General features: G+C 40.0%; 1 protein-coding gene across 1 annotated transcript in view; it reads right to left on the bottom strand.

Annotated features, from left to right (window-relative positions):
- grip2b (glutamate receptor interacting protein 2b) overlaps positions 1-16,615 on the bottom strand; it is a 135,191-nt gene that overhangs the window by 21,424 nt on the left and 97,152 nt on the right. The window contains 8 exon segments of the mRNA XM_018661968.2: positions 3,929-4,098; positions 4,944-5,091; positions 5,486-5,631; positions 9,516-9,597; positions 10,248-10,328; positions 11,251-11,396; positions 11,601-11,736; positions 15,803-15,880. Coding sequence (XP_018517484.1) covers positions 3,929-4,098; positions 4,944-5,091; positions 5,486-5,631; positions 9,516-9,597; positions 10,248-10,328; positions 11,251-11,396; positions 11,601-11,736; positions 15,803-15,880 — 987 coding nt within the window.

Genomic DNA, 16,615 nt, shown 5'->3' with positions numbered 1-16,615 from the left:
ACAACCTACACAGCTTCATGTGTAAATCCTCACCACACACACTTATCTCAACTCTGAAGTTGATCCTAAGCTGCCCTGTGCTGCCACATCTATCCAGCAGATCTTTTGTTTCCTCGACATGCGACTCGTCTCATCTAAACCGATGAGTTGGCAGGAGGTCTGAGGAGCAGAGGAGCTGGGCAGCCAGAGTGAGAGCTGAGAAATGTGAAAACATTTTCCCGTCTAATCCTCTCCAAGTAAAAATAAAGTCATTAAGTCCAGCGGAACACACTGGAGAGATGGATCTGCTGACAGGACATGGCTGCAGTAAAACAGATGCACACGGGCAGGACACACACACCTTACATAAAAGATGTAAAATTTCATTTCATAAAATTTAGAAAATACATAAAGTGTGTGTATGTCCAGACTCACCAACACTGATCTATGCAGAAACAACAGTCACTGAAACAAAATCAAAGTCACACATACACACTGCAAAACCTTTAATCAGAGTGTCTATTAATAAAGCAGTGGCAAGCTGGCCGCAAGGTCTGCTGCAAGGCCATCAGTATCCTAATGAGCTGTGTTCACTTCCTAACACACATACACACAAATACACACATACACGCAGAGAAAGGCGGTCACACAACCATGATTAGAAGAAGGAAAGAATGAATTTGGTTTCATGGAGACAAATGAGGGAGATGTGAGATGAGATGGCGACCTTTCCACTGTGTGTGTGTGTGTGTGTGTGTGTGTGTCTCTAATTCACATGTGTAACTTCAAGGACTTTCTTATAATGAACTTTATACAGTTTTTGCCACTTCAAACTAGAAGAGAACAGAATGGAGGGGTGGGAGAGAAAAAGAGGCAAGAAGAGAACTGAGAAAAAGAGAATAAAAGGTGACAAGAAAGAAGGGATATTTGAGGCAGCAGATTTGTCCTTAGTATAGAGGAGAAAGGACGATAGGAGAGAAGATTGGTAGAGGAAAGGAGAAGGAATTAGGAGAAAAGAGGAGAGGAAAAGGGAAAAGAGAGAGGAGGCGGCAGGCTGTAAGCAGCGTCTGACAGCTGTAAGAAAGGTGTAATGACTTTAATTAAATACCATCCTGCCTTTGCATTCCTCGTCACTCCTAATTCATTCGTCACTCCTCTTTTCAACTTTCTCTCTTCCTGTCCCTTTCATGCTGAGCTGAAACTCCCACCCCACACTAATTCTATAGAAAGTGGCCTAAAGTAGAGGTTTTAGTCTCTTCTTTCAGCATTTTCTCTAATCCTGTCTTTCTCATCGTCTCTTGAGTCTCTAATCAGGTCAAAGGTGCAACAATAGAAAACTTTTTTTCCCACTAACCAGAAAATAATGTGTGTGGTTGAGACAAAGAAAGTAAATGAATTCATGTTTGTATAACTCAAGTTATTACAATATTACAGCATTACAAATGTCTATTAACCAGTGTACGTGCTAACAGGCATGCGTTTATAGGTGTGTACACTGTGTCATTGTATGATTGCGCTGTGTGTGTACACTTGTCATATTTAAACCCCTCAGCTGTGAGGCATTAACCTGGGATAATAAAGCAGCTGTTGGAATCAGCGTTTCCCCTGTAAATCCACTGGCACTAATTCTCCAGCAGATGAAAAGCCGTCGCTTGGCTACGTGTGAAGAAACACTCTTTCAACTAATTATGCACAAAGCTGCCATCGCTGCCAAAATATTCCTCAATCGGCGTTCCGCGAGATAAGAGCCATTCCAGTTGATCTGGTAAATGTGCGAGGGGCAACTTAATCCTAACAATATCTTGGCTACGCTTTTTACTTTGCTCTAGTTCAGTGTCATGTTTATCCAAAATGACAGTATATACAGTATATGACTATATTACCTCTACTGCCTTGGCCATTTGTCCTCTAGCATCATAAGGGTATGAATATTTACTTCAATGCAAGATGCTCTGGGCAGCCTGCAAGTAATAATAAACTTTGTTCAGCTTACTCAGCAGGCCTTAGCTATAACATGTCATCGAATTAGATGAGCTCAGTGCAACAGATGATGGACAGTTAGTAGGTGAGACAAAGTCTATTCCAAGCCAGCTAAATTTGAAAAAACAACAGGTGTCCACGCTGCCTTAGAATAATATCACAGAAACTTGTTTATATGCTTCAAAAAACAAATTAATAGAAATAATGAAATGTCTTATTTTCACCTTCTGTACTGACAACAAAACATATCTAATCCAACATCTCATTAAATCAAATTTCAAAATGTAATTATGATTACCTGATTACCTGATTCAGCTCAGGTGGAGTAGAGTCTGTTCCATGGAATTGAGTGAATCCAATGAGGATCCCTACATTACAACTCTCATCTAGTTTGGATGATGAAAGCCAAACACACAATTCACTAAAACATAAAGTCAGTATATTCAGTTGTATCCACTTTGGACAGCAGGTTCAAATTCTATTTTAGGAGTGTAAAATAAAGGAGACTCAGCTGGCTGATGTCTCTGAGCTGTCCAGCTGAAGAGAAAATTCACTTTTCTGAACCATAAGTGACAAAACATACAGAGAGAAAGCAGCAATTTCCAGCTGTGAAATGACAGCAGGACTCATTCAGGACCACTTCAGGCAGAAATCTATTTGAACTCTTTTCCAAGCACCACAAAATGTAACATATTGGGCAAAGTCCATACATTAACACTGAACATGCTCATATCAAATCAACTGTTATTAGGGTGTGTAGCAGTTGTTGAGTTTGTGCAGCTGCTGCAGATGCATTAATACTACTTCTAGAAATAGAATCTTTGAAAAAAGAATTAAGGATTTAGGTGGCTACAGACCCACTGTGAACAAAACCAGGCTTGTATTAGACACACAGACACACTGAGCGTGATGGTCTAGGAGCTGGCTGTAAAAACTAGGTTGCCAGCCAAAAACTTCAGTCTCATCAAGAGAATATTGCACTCATTAACTTCAAGACACAGTCACATACAGAGCAGGGGCGCTCACACAGACACACACACACACACCATCAAACACACAGAAATACAGACACATTAACACAAGCACAAATGAATTCAGTATTGTGCACACACTGAAAACAGGCACACAAACAGGACGCCAAGCAAATATCTGACGTGTGAAATGTCACACAGCTACAAAGCTGTGTCATCACATATTTTACTCAACATGATCACACTGTGTTAACAGCCGTCATGGAGGACAACACAAGTGAAAACAACAACCTGGATTTGAATTTGGCCACATAACTAAACACACACCATCTGGCTAACAACAGCGAATACACTTTAAAATGCTGTGATTAAATAATGTGTCCAGGAGTGACTGAATTACTGTGTTTTCTTATTTAATTTAATTGTGTGTCTTCATGTCACTTCTGTATTACGCTGCTCTGCTTACTGTCAAACACCTGACAAGTAGAAGACACAGAAGTCTTCTCTATGTAAGGAAACAAATGCATAATACCTAACTTTAACCTAACTTTGTCATCCAGGTATTTTAAATTAAGTGGTAGTTTGTTCGCTGCATTAAGTTTGTTTTTGGTGATGCTTCTGTTTGAAAATCAAGATCATCTAATTGTACACACCATGCACTTCAAGATAAGTTAGGTTACTCAGAAAGCCCATGAATTTGCATATGAGAGGTACGATACATGTCCTTAGATAGTTATTAAGGAAAACAATTTTATGCAATTTACAAAAATGCTTTGACTATATGTGCATATAATATCACAGTTCTAGTGATATTAATGATATAATGACACAATATAGGCCACAGAGATGTAAAACTGTGGTGTGTGATTTTTTCTTACAAATTGCATAAATTGGCTTCAAAGGACAATAATGTCATGCAAACTTGGCTTGAAGTGACCTGCTCCATCTGTTTCATGCTCCCTCAGTGTAAATGAAGGGAAGAATTAAACTACACCCACCTGTGTCGTGCTGTTTCCCAGTTAGCCTTGTTTGATGGGAAGGGAGTATTTCCAATTTGACCAGTTCTGTTGTGCTTGCCAATAGCTGTGTTGCCTCCAGGACTGTGCAGTGTTCTGTTGACGTCCCATCTATGGACAGCAGGTGATCCCCAGCATGCAACGCTCCACATCTGGTAAAACACAGAGATGTGAGCAATAAGGCAAAATTAGCTGTTTCAGAAATAATTTCAGAGGCACCTTGTTTTTGTTCTGCTTTGTCAGGTTAGCCTGACAGGCTGAGTTCAGCATGCTGCAGAGCTGGTCAGCCTGGCGCCTCTGCCTTTTCATACTGCGGCTCAAATTTAAAAAATGAATTTCCAACCTGTGGGAATGAATGGAGACAGAACGTGGACCTCTACTGTCAACCTGTTCAGTTGACTGAGGTTATTTCAGAGCTCGTTTCAGCCCTGACACAAAGTTCAAATGCTTCATGTTTTAGAGTCAGACTGAGGCTTGGGGCCATATCCTGCCTTGTACGGTCTCTATTAGTTATAGAGTGTACCTGTGTGTGTATGTCAGTGTGTATGTCAGTGTTATATGTTATAACCATTCAGAAAAGCCATGCAGCCTGCTGCATTATTAATGCACTAACCCAATTAATTTCATTGTATTATATTCATTGTATATGTTATAGTTGCATCTTAACAGAACGTTGTCTTTTACTGACTTATCCGTGTTCAATGTTTAATTCCAATGCAGTTTATGGACAATATTATAATTATATATTGTCACCAGTGAAATTAGCAGGTCTTCTTCTCAGGCTGCGCGAGACCTCAACAAGTCTGAGAGGCAAAACCCAGGGCAACAAACAGTCCTATAAAACACTCACTGCTGGATTGAACCTTAGAGCTCTGACTGCATGGTTAAAATCACCACTCAGCTCAGAGCTTCTCTCATCTCAAGTCTGATAGAGATTTTGGAGAGTAAATCATCATGTGTGCAAACATATTGTGTGTGACTGAGTGTGTGTTCGTACCTGTCCACCACGCTGCCAGGTTTTACCCGGTCGATGACGATGACCTGCTTGTTTCGATGATTGGCCGATGTCAGCGTGATACCCAGCGTTGCTCCTGGTGACTTCGCAATTTCCACTAATAGTGGACCAGAAGCGTTCGTTACTGTATCTGAAAAAGTGATTTTAATTTTAACCATTTTCCTCTTTACTGTGAGCTGATGCAGATGAACTGACAACAATGACAGGGCAGAGTACGTTTCTGTCTCTGTATCACCAACAGTAAGTAGCCTGGCAGATGAGCTTGAGGCAATAGTGCCCTCCAGAGTATAAACCACCCATTGTGATGATCAGAGATTCTTTGCAATGCATTCTGGGTGAGTTAAACTGAGCAGTTTTACTAAGGCAGAGCTCAACCGGAGGCGGCAGAAAATACCAACACATCAACAAAGCATTCCATTTTTTAATTTCAGTGGCATTTTAGAAAAGTCTAGAAACCTTTGCCCCAAGGTTTAATTCATGTCTGAGTCTGGTGTGTGTGTGTGTGTGTGTGTGTGGTCTCTCACCCATGATGGTGACATCATACTCTATCTGGAACAGGGCTTCCTGGCCGCACTGAGCCAACACAATGAGGGCATCACTGTGGTTGGCATTGTGCAGCGGCACGCCGTCCACACTGAGGAGACGGTCACCAGGACGCAGCGTGCCCTCTCTGGAAACACACACACACACACACACACACACACACACACACACACACACACACACACACACACACACACACACAAAGACGGACAAACACACAAAAAGACAATCAAACAAAACCACGATGATGATGGTGAATACAGTGAATATAGAAGAGAATTCAGAAACACAGCCGACCAAAATTTGTCAAACCACCCAAAAAGAAGACTGTTACTGCTGCTTCCTCTCTCCCATACGTCCTCTTCTTCCTTTCTATCCTCAGTCACTCTAGTTCAAGTCCAAATATGCTTTATTTGAATGTCTGGGTAACAAACACTGCTAAAGAACCAAGTGCATGACACAATATAGTGTGTTAAAAAATAATGGTGGAAAATCATGACAAATGACAAACTCACCAGAAACCTTCCAAAATCAGAGCAAAAGGCTTTTCAACCATACCCTTCCTACCTCACCTTTTCTTAAATCCCTGCTTCTACTCCTCCTTCTGCTTTTATGATGCTGTTTTTTCATATTACTAATTTCCTTGGGTCCTACAAGCTTCTTTCTTCTTCTACCTCTCACCTCCACTCCTGTCTGTCTTTCTGAACTCATCTGTCTGATACTTTGAGCATAATTTCATAATAATTAATTAATAATGAATAATGATTTAAGTTCAAATGGACGACAAATGCAGTGGAAATAACAATCAAGATGGATATGGAGATGGGACTTTATGCCATGTGATCAAGTTTCATTTCAAATAAGGTAATTTCCCTTGGTTGACAAAAACACATTTACAGACTGGATGCTTGATATTTCAGAGGCACTCGATGGTATATTTCAGGAAATTATTTATTTCCCCCCAAAGTGGAAATGCAGCATTTTGAATTTTTCATGCAGAGGGCTGCATTAGAGAGCTGATAGATGCTTTATGCATGATGCCAGAGTGTGAGTAATACAGAGCTGTCATTATACCAGCCAGAAGTTGTAAAGTATGACGCTAATAGCCCTGAAGCTTTTTAACAACATGATGCAAGCTAAGCTGAGACCAAAAGGCTTTATTACAGCAAGAACTGGGTTGTATGATAGAAGTATCTTAAGAATGAAGTTTCACAGGAAATATCTAGAGTCAAATAAAGGTCCGATTAAAAGTTTCATGAGAACAAAATGGTTTAATATCTGATATCTGATATTCACATTTGACAAGTCTCCATATGATCAGGAAAAGGGTGAAATAAATGTATATTAAAAGGTGCACAACCAAGAGTTAGGGTGGATTAAACTGTGTTTGTGGATTGTTGCCCTAAAGATAGCTCTATTTTAAGTTGTTGGTTGAAGTAAATTGCCTTAAGAATGTCACTGAATGATCTGGACTTTGGGGTCAAGAGAACTCAGATCCAGGCCTGGGTCCCTGATGTGAAAGCCCCCTTAGCCTGCTTTAATACCCACAGGCTCTCTCTCTGTTTCTGTCCAAATAATGATGCAGTGAAAACTGTTTCATTGTGGTCCTGCAAAAAACACCATGACTCCCTCTTTTTAAATTTAATTCCCACTGGGTAATGCTAAAAATGTAGGCACTCCTGGGACTGTATGGTGCTGTGGATTAGGTTTTCTCCAATTGGCATATGAATGGGATATAAAGCAGCATGAATATCTCATTCGTTTCCCCTGGACTGACCCACATTTTCAGGATGATTTTCTTTAGAATGGTGTTAGATGAGCTTCAGGGTGAAATAACTCAGTAGTAAGATAGAATTTCATCTTGGTCTTGTCCCAGTCTGTCAATTTGTATGTGAACCTGTGGAGGTTTATTGTATCTGTGCATGAACATTTGGATGTATTTTAAATGAAAATCTGCTTTGTGTGTGCTCATTTACTGTATATTTATACAATCTATAGGTTAATATACAGGTTGACCAGACCGTAGGTCATAATAAATCAATCGTTTTGGTAGATCAGCAATGAATTTTAATTAAAACATCTACTGGGTAACAATGAAACTGTCCATTTTTACAAGCCTCAAATATGCAGATTTTTTTTCCACAGATAGTTGCTACTAGAATAAAAATAGCATCTCACAGTTCTAAAGTCTAGCATCAACTGACTGAAGCTGTTAAGTGATCAGAGAGGAGGGTTACACTTTATTTTTATAATCTTTTCCTGCCTCAGCTAGAGTAACACTGCAGTAACAACTGCAGCAGCTGAAAATAGGAGTTTTAAGCAGCAAGTTTTTCCATCAAAACCATCACCACAAAGGTGTTATTTCACCACAAGCCTCCAGATCAGCTTCAGTGCTCCTTGTCATTGACTCTCCAAGTCTGTTGAACCCTGCTGAAGAGGGATGATCACTACTCTTGAAAAAGACATATTGGTGTTGTGATGGTGGTGGACAGCACGGTTTCACACATCACTCCAATCATAGGTGTTTAGTTGGGTTAGAGTGAACCATTTTGCAGACCTAACCTTCATCTGTAATGTCTTCACTTCTAGTAAGTATCAGTAAGCTTTTTAATGCATTTCAAGGAAAGACATGACGCACTCTTTAATTTTCATGCTGCATTATTTATTGCATTTTATGTTCCACTGCCTGGGATCCTCGCTAGATCCAAACTTTTTTTAATTTTTTACAGTAATTATAAAAGATGCCAAAGCTTACTAAGTTCCCCCTGTGCTTCTGTGATGGACAGCTTGTGTGTATAAACCCTCCCCATGTGTAGTGACATAGATGAAGCCTCACTGAAGCCTAACTGAAATGTTTCCTCACTGCAGAAAACATAACCTTGGCTGCTGTCCCCTTTTCATCACAGCACTCACAACTGTAAATTGCTATGACAGACAGTACCATCTGGCCAGATGTTAAACCATCCAAACAGCTCAAGGTCCAGTCCAGAAGTGCACAAGTTTTAACTGGTTACACTGTAATGAATTAAAACTGACATGATAGAAATGGGCAAACATGAGGATGAAAGTATCATAATCTGATTATTACAACATTTTATCATTGCATTTGTCATCATCACTGTAAATGTCAACATTTAAATATATGTTTTAGATAACAGCCCAGCCCTGCTTCAGGATACTGGATAGTGTTTACAACTTGCATTCTAACATAACATTGCACTAATCTTTTCTTCAGGTCTAAGTTTCTGGTCTTTTCTCTGTCTGCTAGGTTCACTTCTTATACACACCTTTTAGCAGAGCATATTCCCAAACAAACTGGAAACCTAAAAGGCATTGTTTCACTTTACAGGAGGGTATTATTCACAGGGAGATTTCAGTGTGACTTTGTGAGAGTTGGATGTTCTGGATCTACAGACGGTTGAATCATTGTTGCATTCCATCATTTAAACAGTCACAAAGCTGACATTTATATGAAAATGTCATGGATTATTACTTAAACATGAAGGCTGAGACAGACACATGATGACAACATTAAAGGGATATGAGGTGATTCATGCCGCTGCAGCTATGAGTAACACATAACTGTCAACATACCAGTGACGGTCACAGGGGATGACACTGTTATCCTTGGGGTGTGTTTGCATGAGGGCACAGACAAATCTCCCAGACTCCTGACTGGAGCTGGCTGAACTGTGCTGCTGCTAGTTTTAACTCGATAGAGGCCAGTGTTCATCATCATCTTTTATTCTTCCTAGACGTCACTTTTTTGAAAGACATTGCCCTTTTCACCTTAAAAAAAATCCCAATATCCATATCTAGCTCTGACTGTGTGTGTGTTTGTGTATTTGCTCAGATATGTTTCAGTGAAACTGTATGTATGTGCATGTGGCTTTGTGCGAGTTTGTTCGTTTATGTGCATGTACAGTATGTATATATACAGTATGTGACTGTACTGTGACAGTATGTGCAGTAACTATGAGCTTGCGTTTGCATGAGTGTGCAGTCAAATACCTGTCTGCTGGACCTCCTGGCCTGACATAGGTGACCACTAGGGGGCGAGATTTGTGCCAGTCCTCCTGTGTGCCGCCTGTAAGTAGAGCAGGGGATTCACACCGTAAGAAACCCTCACATCCTCCATTTTCAGATAACTTTAAACATGTGTCAGGTAGGTAGTCCATCACAGTGAGAAGATTTTTTCCTTTATATTGACTGTAACAACTATGTAAAGCCACACACTGTAACACAATTTCCAATTGGGATTGTTCTGGACAGTCAGATCAACAGATTGTTACAAGTTTATACCCAGAAGACGACCAACAGTAACAAAACATGGATGTTGAGAGGTTCATGCTTTCCTTAACCTTAACTAAGTGGTTGAACCTAACCAAACCTTAACCACCGGAGGAGACAGATAAAAAATACTCCTCTGTGTTGCCTTAAGGTATGAGGACTTGTTCTACAAAAACACACTGACAGAAATTAATGCAACTAACTGTAATGGGCTGCCTATTTCAACAAGACCCCACATGTTGACGTTTACGCTAAACAGTGAAAAGATGTCTGCCAGGAACACTGAACTTACATAACATGCTTTAGAACTGCAGAAATCTAAAGTATATACAGTTTGTGGTTAGTGGAATGAAACCTTCAAATTACCAGTCCTCCTGTTATACATTAGCCACATAAGTGTGTAGTGTTAGACAAGTGACAGTTTGGTTTATTTTACTCATAGTTACCTCTCATGACGAAAACCAAAACTGTTCCCCTCTTTGTGCAAACAGATGTCGATTGTCTTTGAAATAACCCCTGAGGTGCTGTCTGGTGCTTTGAGGAGGGGGAGAAAGGTGGAGAGGGGGAGAGGGGGAGAGAGAGAAGAGGATTTTATACTCTGGCTGATACTGTAGCGTTTTCTAGAATACTTTGCTTCAGTTGCTGCTATAATAAAGTACAATTCAAAGTTTGTTCACAGTCACTGAATTTTACTTCATGCTAATGGAGCATATAGATTAATACAGAAAAATGAAACTGGATAATTTAGGAATTATACACTAGACAATTATAACACTATGAGAGAACTTTTTTACTTTAAATTGCACCTAGATCCCAACATGTATACAGTGCACAGTGTGAGTTACAATTCCTAAATTGTAACTCTGATGGTCTCTGATGTGATGGCCTCCATTGTGGCTGTCGTAACTCCCCATACAGATGAGGCAGTGGTTGGTGCTTCAGTGAGACAATGAGCTCATTAAGTTCATATTGCAATGCACTCTTTTTATGACCAGGTGTTCAGGTCCATGAGTTTAAAGGATTTTCACATGAGAAAACACTGTGCAGCGCTGTATGATACTATAACAAAGACACCTGGAAAACTATCACAGAAACAACTGTTTTATCCATGCAATTACCAGAGGAAAAAGTAGAATTACAGAGCGACAGGATGGCGTCGCATTGCGTTTGACAACCCTGTGTGTGTGTGTGTGTGTGTGTGTGTGCTTTGCTGCAGCTCTATGCATCAGGATTCCAGCTGCACCAACAGTCGTCTCACTGAAATGACTGAGGGGGCTGCATTTTACTGTATTCAGCCCAGAAACCTTGGAATTGCATTCATATTGGATGATTCTCTATCTCCTGATTTACATCCAGTGTCAAAGTTCTGTGTCAATGGAGAAATATCACGCAACCTTAGCGGAGCTATTACTTTATGACCCTTGTAAACAGTATATGATGTTCAGCTAATGTGTACCTGTAGGAGGCAGTTCATACTCCACCTCCAGCAGAACTCTCTCTCCTACGTTCTTCAGTAAACTGATGATCTCTTCGTGCCGCAGTTTGGTCAGATTGATGCCATTCACTGACTTGATGTAGTCACCAACATTTAGCTGGTCACTCCTGCACAGAAAAGGGATGAGAGCATACAAAGCATGGACATGGGTATGATGACAACTGCACAATCAGATGTACACTGCTTTAAAAATGTGGCCGTACGTCATGACCAATTTATTTTTTCAGTCCTGGGTGTATTGTAAAATTATTGTTATTAATACTATTTTACACTGTTCCTCTGCCTCTTTGGTGGTGCATGTGTTCACCCACCTGGCTGCCAGACCCCCAGGCCGTAGGTTTGATACCCGTGGTTTCCCATCCTTGTCAGTTCCTCCTGAGATGGTGAGGCCAAGCGTGCTCCCTTCTTTCTTCACCAGCTCCACCATGGTCACCCCCCGCAGAGCTTCTAACCGAAAACACACACACACATAAAGACAAATACACACACACAAAACGGGCAAAGAGAAGGACGTATCCACACACACACACACAAATATGCACACAGACATATACACAGACACTCAAACACAAACAAAATATAGCAGAGAGATAAGTGGTTAGTGGCTGCCCTCCATCCATTCTGATTCCCAGATTAAACTGAAGCAGAGATACAAGGCGGATAAAGTAAAAGACGTTTGCCACTGTGTGTCCTTGAGTGAGACACTGATCCCATGTCAGCTCAATAAAAGACAATCAGCAGAAATGACTAAAATGTAAATGTGAAGGTCAGATAAGATAAGCATCAGTTAATGAGAATTAACAAAGCCCCATTGTTTCTTTCAGTCATTCCACTTGAAATGTTCCTGGCGGTGATGAAAAAGCCTTGAAAGGTTAAAATACAACTGCAGTAACAGCAAATATGTACAGCAGTCAGAAAACTTTAGATTAAATTATATGAATTAAAACAAATCTTCTACAAAAGACAGAAAACTCTATTGAAGGGCAAAAATAATAATATGATTTGGATATACTCAGACCACACATTTAGATTAGACAGAGTCAGTACGGGCTATAATCAGTAGTGCCATTTATGGGGGCATTCTCAAGTGCATGCTTTACTTTCACTCAGTTGGCAATTTATGACTAGACAAAGAATTAATTCCTCCTCTTTAAGGATGGAGACAGTTTTACATACTGTGCTGAGAAAGAAATAAAAGAAGTAAAAGCTAATCTAACTCATATTAAAGGAGGACTCACAGTAGAGCAGAATCTGAGACATTATTCTTCCTTGTTGTCTGCGTTACCCACAATGCAACTAAATCACCTGACTGAAACCAAAACTACTGATGGACTTCTGAGTGTACTTGTCTTAAACTTATGTAAATATACAAACTTCCACTGAACCCACTGAAGAGAATTTTCTCTGTGGACTGTGATAACAAGGATCAAGGAACCACTCTGACTATTTCAACAGGAGGACAAAAAACTATTGTACAGTGCTACAACATATTCCCTAAACACTTAATTAAACAACTGTATAAACAAAAGCATCACAATATTCAGAAAAATTACATGTAACCTCTTTTCTAACAGCTATTTCCTGCAGCGGGCCGGCTATTCTCGAGCTGAGTCAAGGCTTGATGAGGTAAACAACTTAATAGGTTGACTGGGGAACGACGTGAGTTCAGTTAACCTTCATCCTTCTGCTGCTTTGAAGTTAGAGTTCATGACAAAAGTTCATGAAGACAGGCTAGCTCCTCCATGACTGTATGCACAGCTATCTGATCTTTTTTTCTGCAGAACATAATCAGGTGCAGGAAGTTCATGGTCCTGGCACAGAACGTAACCCCCTGCACAACAGCAAATTGTCTGAGTCGGCGTATGGCCAAGGTCAAAGGAGAAGCTTTGACCCCAAAGATACCGCCGGTGTTTTTTCATTCATTCTCTTCTTACTTATCAATACCTGGCACCTACATTACCCACAATAAACCTTGACCACTGACAGTTGGATATTGGAGTGTATTACACTAACTAATGGAGCCTTGAGCCACAAGCAGAGATGAGACAGTTACTTTCAAACTTCTTTAGTCCCAACCAACACTGACTCAAGTTACACCACTTGAGGTCAGACTTTGTGCAACTTTTTGTCTTATATTCACCAAAACTCCCTAGGACCTGTAAACTGACTTGTCCTTTAGGCTAAAATGTCATGTTAAAATGCTGAAATCAGAAAGAATGTTTAGTTTTACAGTCCCAAGGCTGCTGCACCTCAGACTCAAGGGAAATGGTAGAAATATTGTGTTTCTATAACCTAAAATGAACGTCATGACTGTGAGAAGACACCAGAGCACCAAGGACTTTGGTTTTTCATGTCCAGAGAGGGATAAAAGACTTTGGTGTCAGGGAGTGAATAATGTTAATGTGTATCTCAAAAGTGCAATTATCACATTAGTAATACAATATAACATCATAGCAAATATTGCATCAGTATGTGAGTGGCTGATAATGACATTAACTTTTATCATAGAAAGCAAATTTAAGATTTGGATTCATGAAAATCCAGCGAGCTGGTGCAGACTTAATAGGAAAAATAAAACCTTTGAGCTGTGCTGACAGAGACCTGTCCCTTCATTGTCTTTATTTGTGTAATTACCATTTTCACACACACACACACACACACACACACACACAGGCAGCAGGAAATGTTGAGTGAGTATTGCAGATAAAGTGCTATCTCTCATTTGGTCTCTATATCCACCATGCACACTCCAGCATACCCACACACCCACAGAGCACACCCAAACACACACACACAGGTGAGATGAAGCTTTGGTGTGATAGATGGCTAGATTAGGTAAATCCCTCAGGCGACACTCCGGATCAGTGAGGTGCTTCACACCACGGTTATCTCTGGTGGGTATAAGCATGCACGAAAGCACACACATACACACACACACTAACACACAACCTGCTGAAAGGCACTCATTCATTAATTAGTCCTTGTACTGTTCATATTTGCATAAAAGCACCAAAGTTTAACAAATGCAGTTTGATGCCGTGAACATTTCCTGAACTGAATCCATCACAAAATGAGTTTTTCCTCCAAAGGTGCAGAAATGACCATGTTGGGGTTGAATACATTTTATCTACTGCTTCATTTGGACACTCAGGGAATCCAGTTATGAGAAGATTGTTAATGTATGCTGCACAGAAAGAAATGATTTCCATTATGTAAGCAGAGAACTGGGGAGACCTATCTTACAAGTAATGATGACCTGTCACACACACACACACACACACAGCAACAAGGAAACAGTGTGTCAGCAACAATGTGGAGGGATAAATTAAACAAAGTTCTACATCTGTGAAAAAAAGGAATGCTGAGACCAAACATGGAGCCGATTTACACATGGATAAATACAGACTGATAAAGAAAGAGAGAAGAGAAAACCTGATAAAGAAAATGGACTGGAATGTGTGATCTGATGTGTGATAGAAATTCATGTGTGTTAAAGAAAGTTCAGTTTTCTCATTGCTCTTTAAAATGGTGGCAGAATAAAGCAAAGAAAAGCAAAAGAGCGAGCTCATTCCTACGACGACATATGGCGTGCCTGATAGGTTGGTTTGTTCACTACCCTGGATGTGTGCCGAATCCACACTTGTATTTCATTCATAAACAGAGCATCTGTTCTGAGCGCAGGCAGAGAAGACAGACTTTTAACCAGTTTTCTGCTTGTGTGCTTGACACAGGTGGCATTAAAGGATGATTTTTCAATAAAATAAAAAGTGGATAATGCTTTAACCTTTGATGTTTTACATCAGAGTCACAATAAAACAGTTTGGGGATTTTCTTGCTTATGGTGATATATTGCCCACTTAATGTGATGTTGGGTTTTGACATAATGCAGAAAGGGTCATGTAAACATTTATACCAACACCATACAATAGCAATGGGTGAGACTAGTAAAAAACTGAACTGCTTTTATGATTTGAGTTTTAATTTGCACCTTCTCCTACAGCATCAGGTCACTGTAAAAGACCAATAAAACTACCAAGAAGATTGTTTTGAGGAAGGAGAAGGAACATGGTTCCCTTATGAAAACACAAGATAAGAAATTAATCATGGCAGTAAATATAAAAATAGCAATGTTTTGTGGATGAGTTTGTGCTGACCGAGCACATCTGTTCCCAGACAACCTGCAACCTTGTCATCAGGCTATCTCTGCAGTCATCAGGTCACTCTGCCACTTGCACACAAGGCACATGAGAATCTGACAGTGAACTAGAGACAGTTACCCAGATCTGACAGTGAAAAGCTGTTTTTTTGCAAATGTCTCAAACTAATTAAGCAAATAAATTCTGCTGTAGGCATCTGTCTGAGGGAAATTATGAGGAGATCATTATGTAGCTTCAGTGTGTTGATGCAGGATCTGGATGACACAGAGTAGTCTACTCAGCATTATAGACAGTTATGCAGATAGATTAGACAGACAGATACTGATGACAGATGAACAGACAGAGAGGGGATGTACCTGGTATACTGTGTCTTCTTGAGGCCATGGTTTGGTCTGGTCCAGAGATATCCTTTGTTTTTCCATATGGCCCGTCATCTAGAGAGAACAGAGGCAAAAAAATCAAGCTTTAGAGGGAATCTTCTTTCTTTTTTTGGTTTAAAAATCTATTTTTTCAGTGACAAAACTAAATGGTATATATGACTCTGCATATCATATGTTTTTGGGGGTAAATCAGATGGAAGAAAGAGTGATTAAGGCTATGAATATAAGTTGAAGATCAATGGTGTTCACCTAAGAATGAGGTCAAAGTGATGACAGCTCATTACAGATAATGGTGTTTGGGTGAGAGCTGTAAAGGGGCAGAAGTCAGGGTCGATAGCACACACGTCTTACAGCATCATATGGTTGTTTTTATCAAATACACCAGACAAGAATCTTCTCCACATTTCCATGCATACTTTTTTGTTTTTAATTTTACAACTTGAACAGTTGTTAGTGAGAGAGGAGACAATGTTCTACCATCCCATCCTTCACACAAAAATCACATCATTAGAGATCTTGTACCAAAGTACACAAACATACATGCAGAAATGTAAATCTGCCAACACTCACCCATCATTAAATGCATTTCATCTCCCTCTCAAACCATGATTCACATCTTCCTCCTCTGCACGCCCCCTATCTGGTAAAAACATATTCTCCACAGTCCCCACACAAACTGGTGCCAATGAACATAATAGATGTTATTAATTGTATTAATTGTTTCTTGAACATCCAAGATAACTGAGTGTGCTCTCTCAGTGAACAGATGTAGCATCAGGAGGTCTCCCT

Source organism: Lates calcarifer, linkage group LG12, assembly GCF_001640805.2.
Source record: "Lates calcarifer isolate ASB-BC8 linkage group LG12, TLL_Latcal_v3, whole genome shotgun sequence".
NCBI classification, from domain to species: Eukaryota; Metazoa; Chordata; class Actinopteri; family Centropomidae; genus Lates; species Lates calcarifer.
Note: the sequence above shows the minus strand (reverse complement) of the source record. Positions and strands in the feature narration are given on the sequence as shown.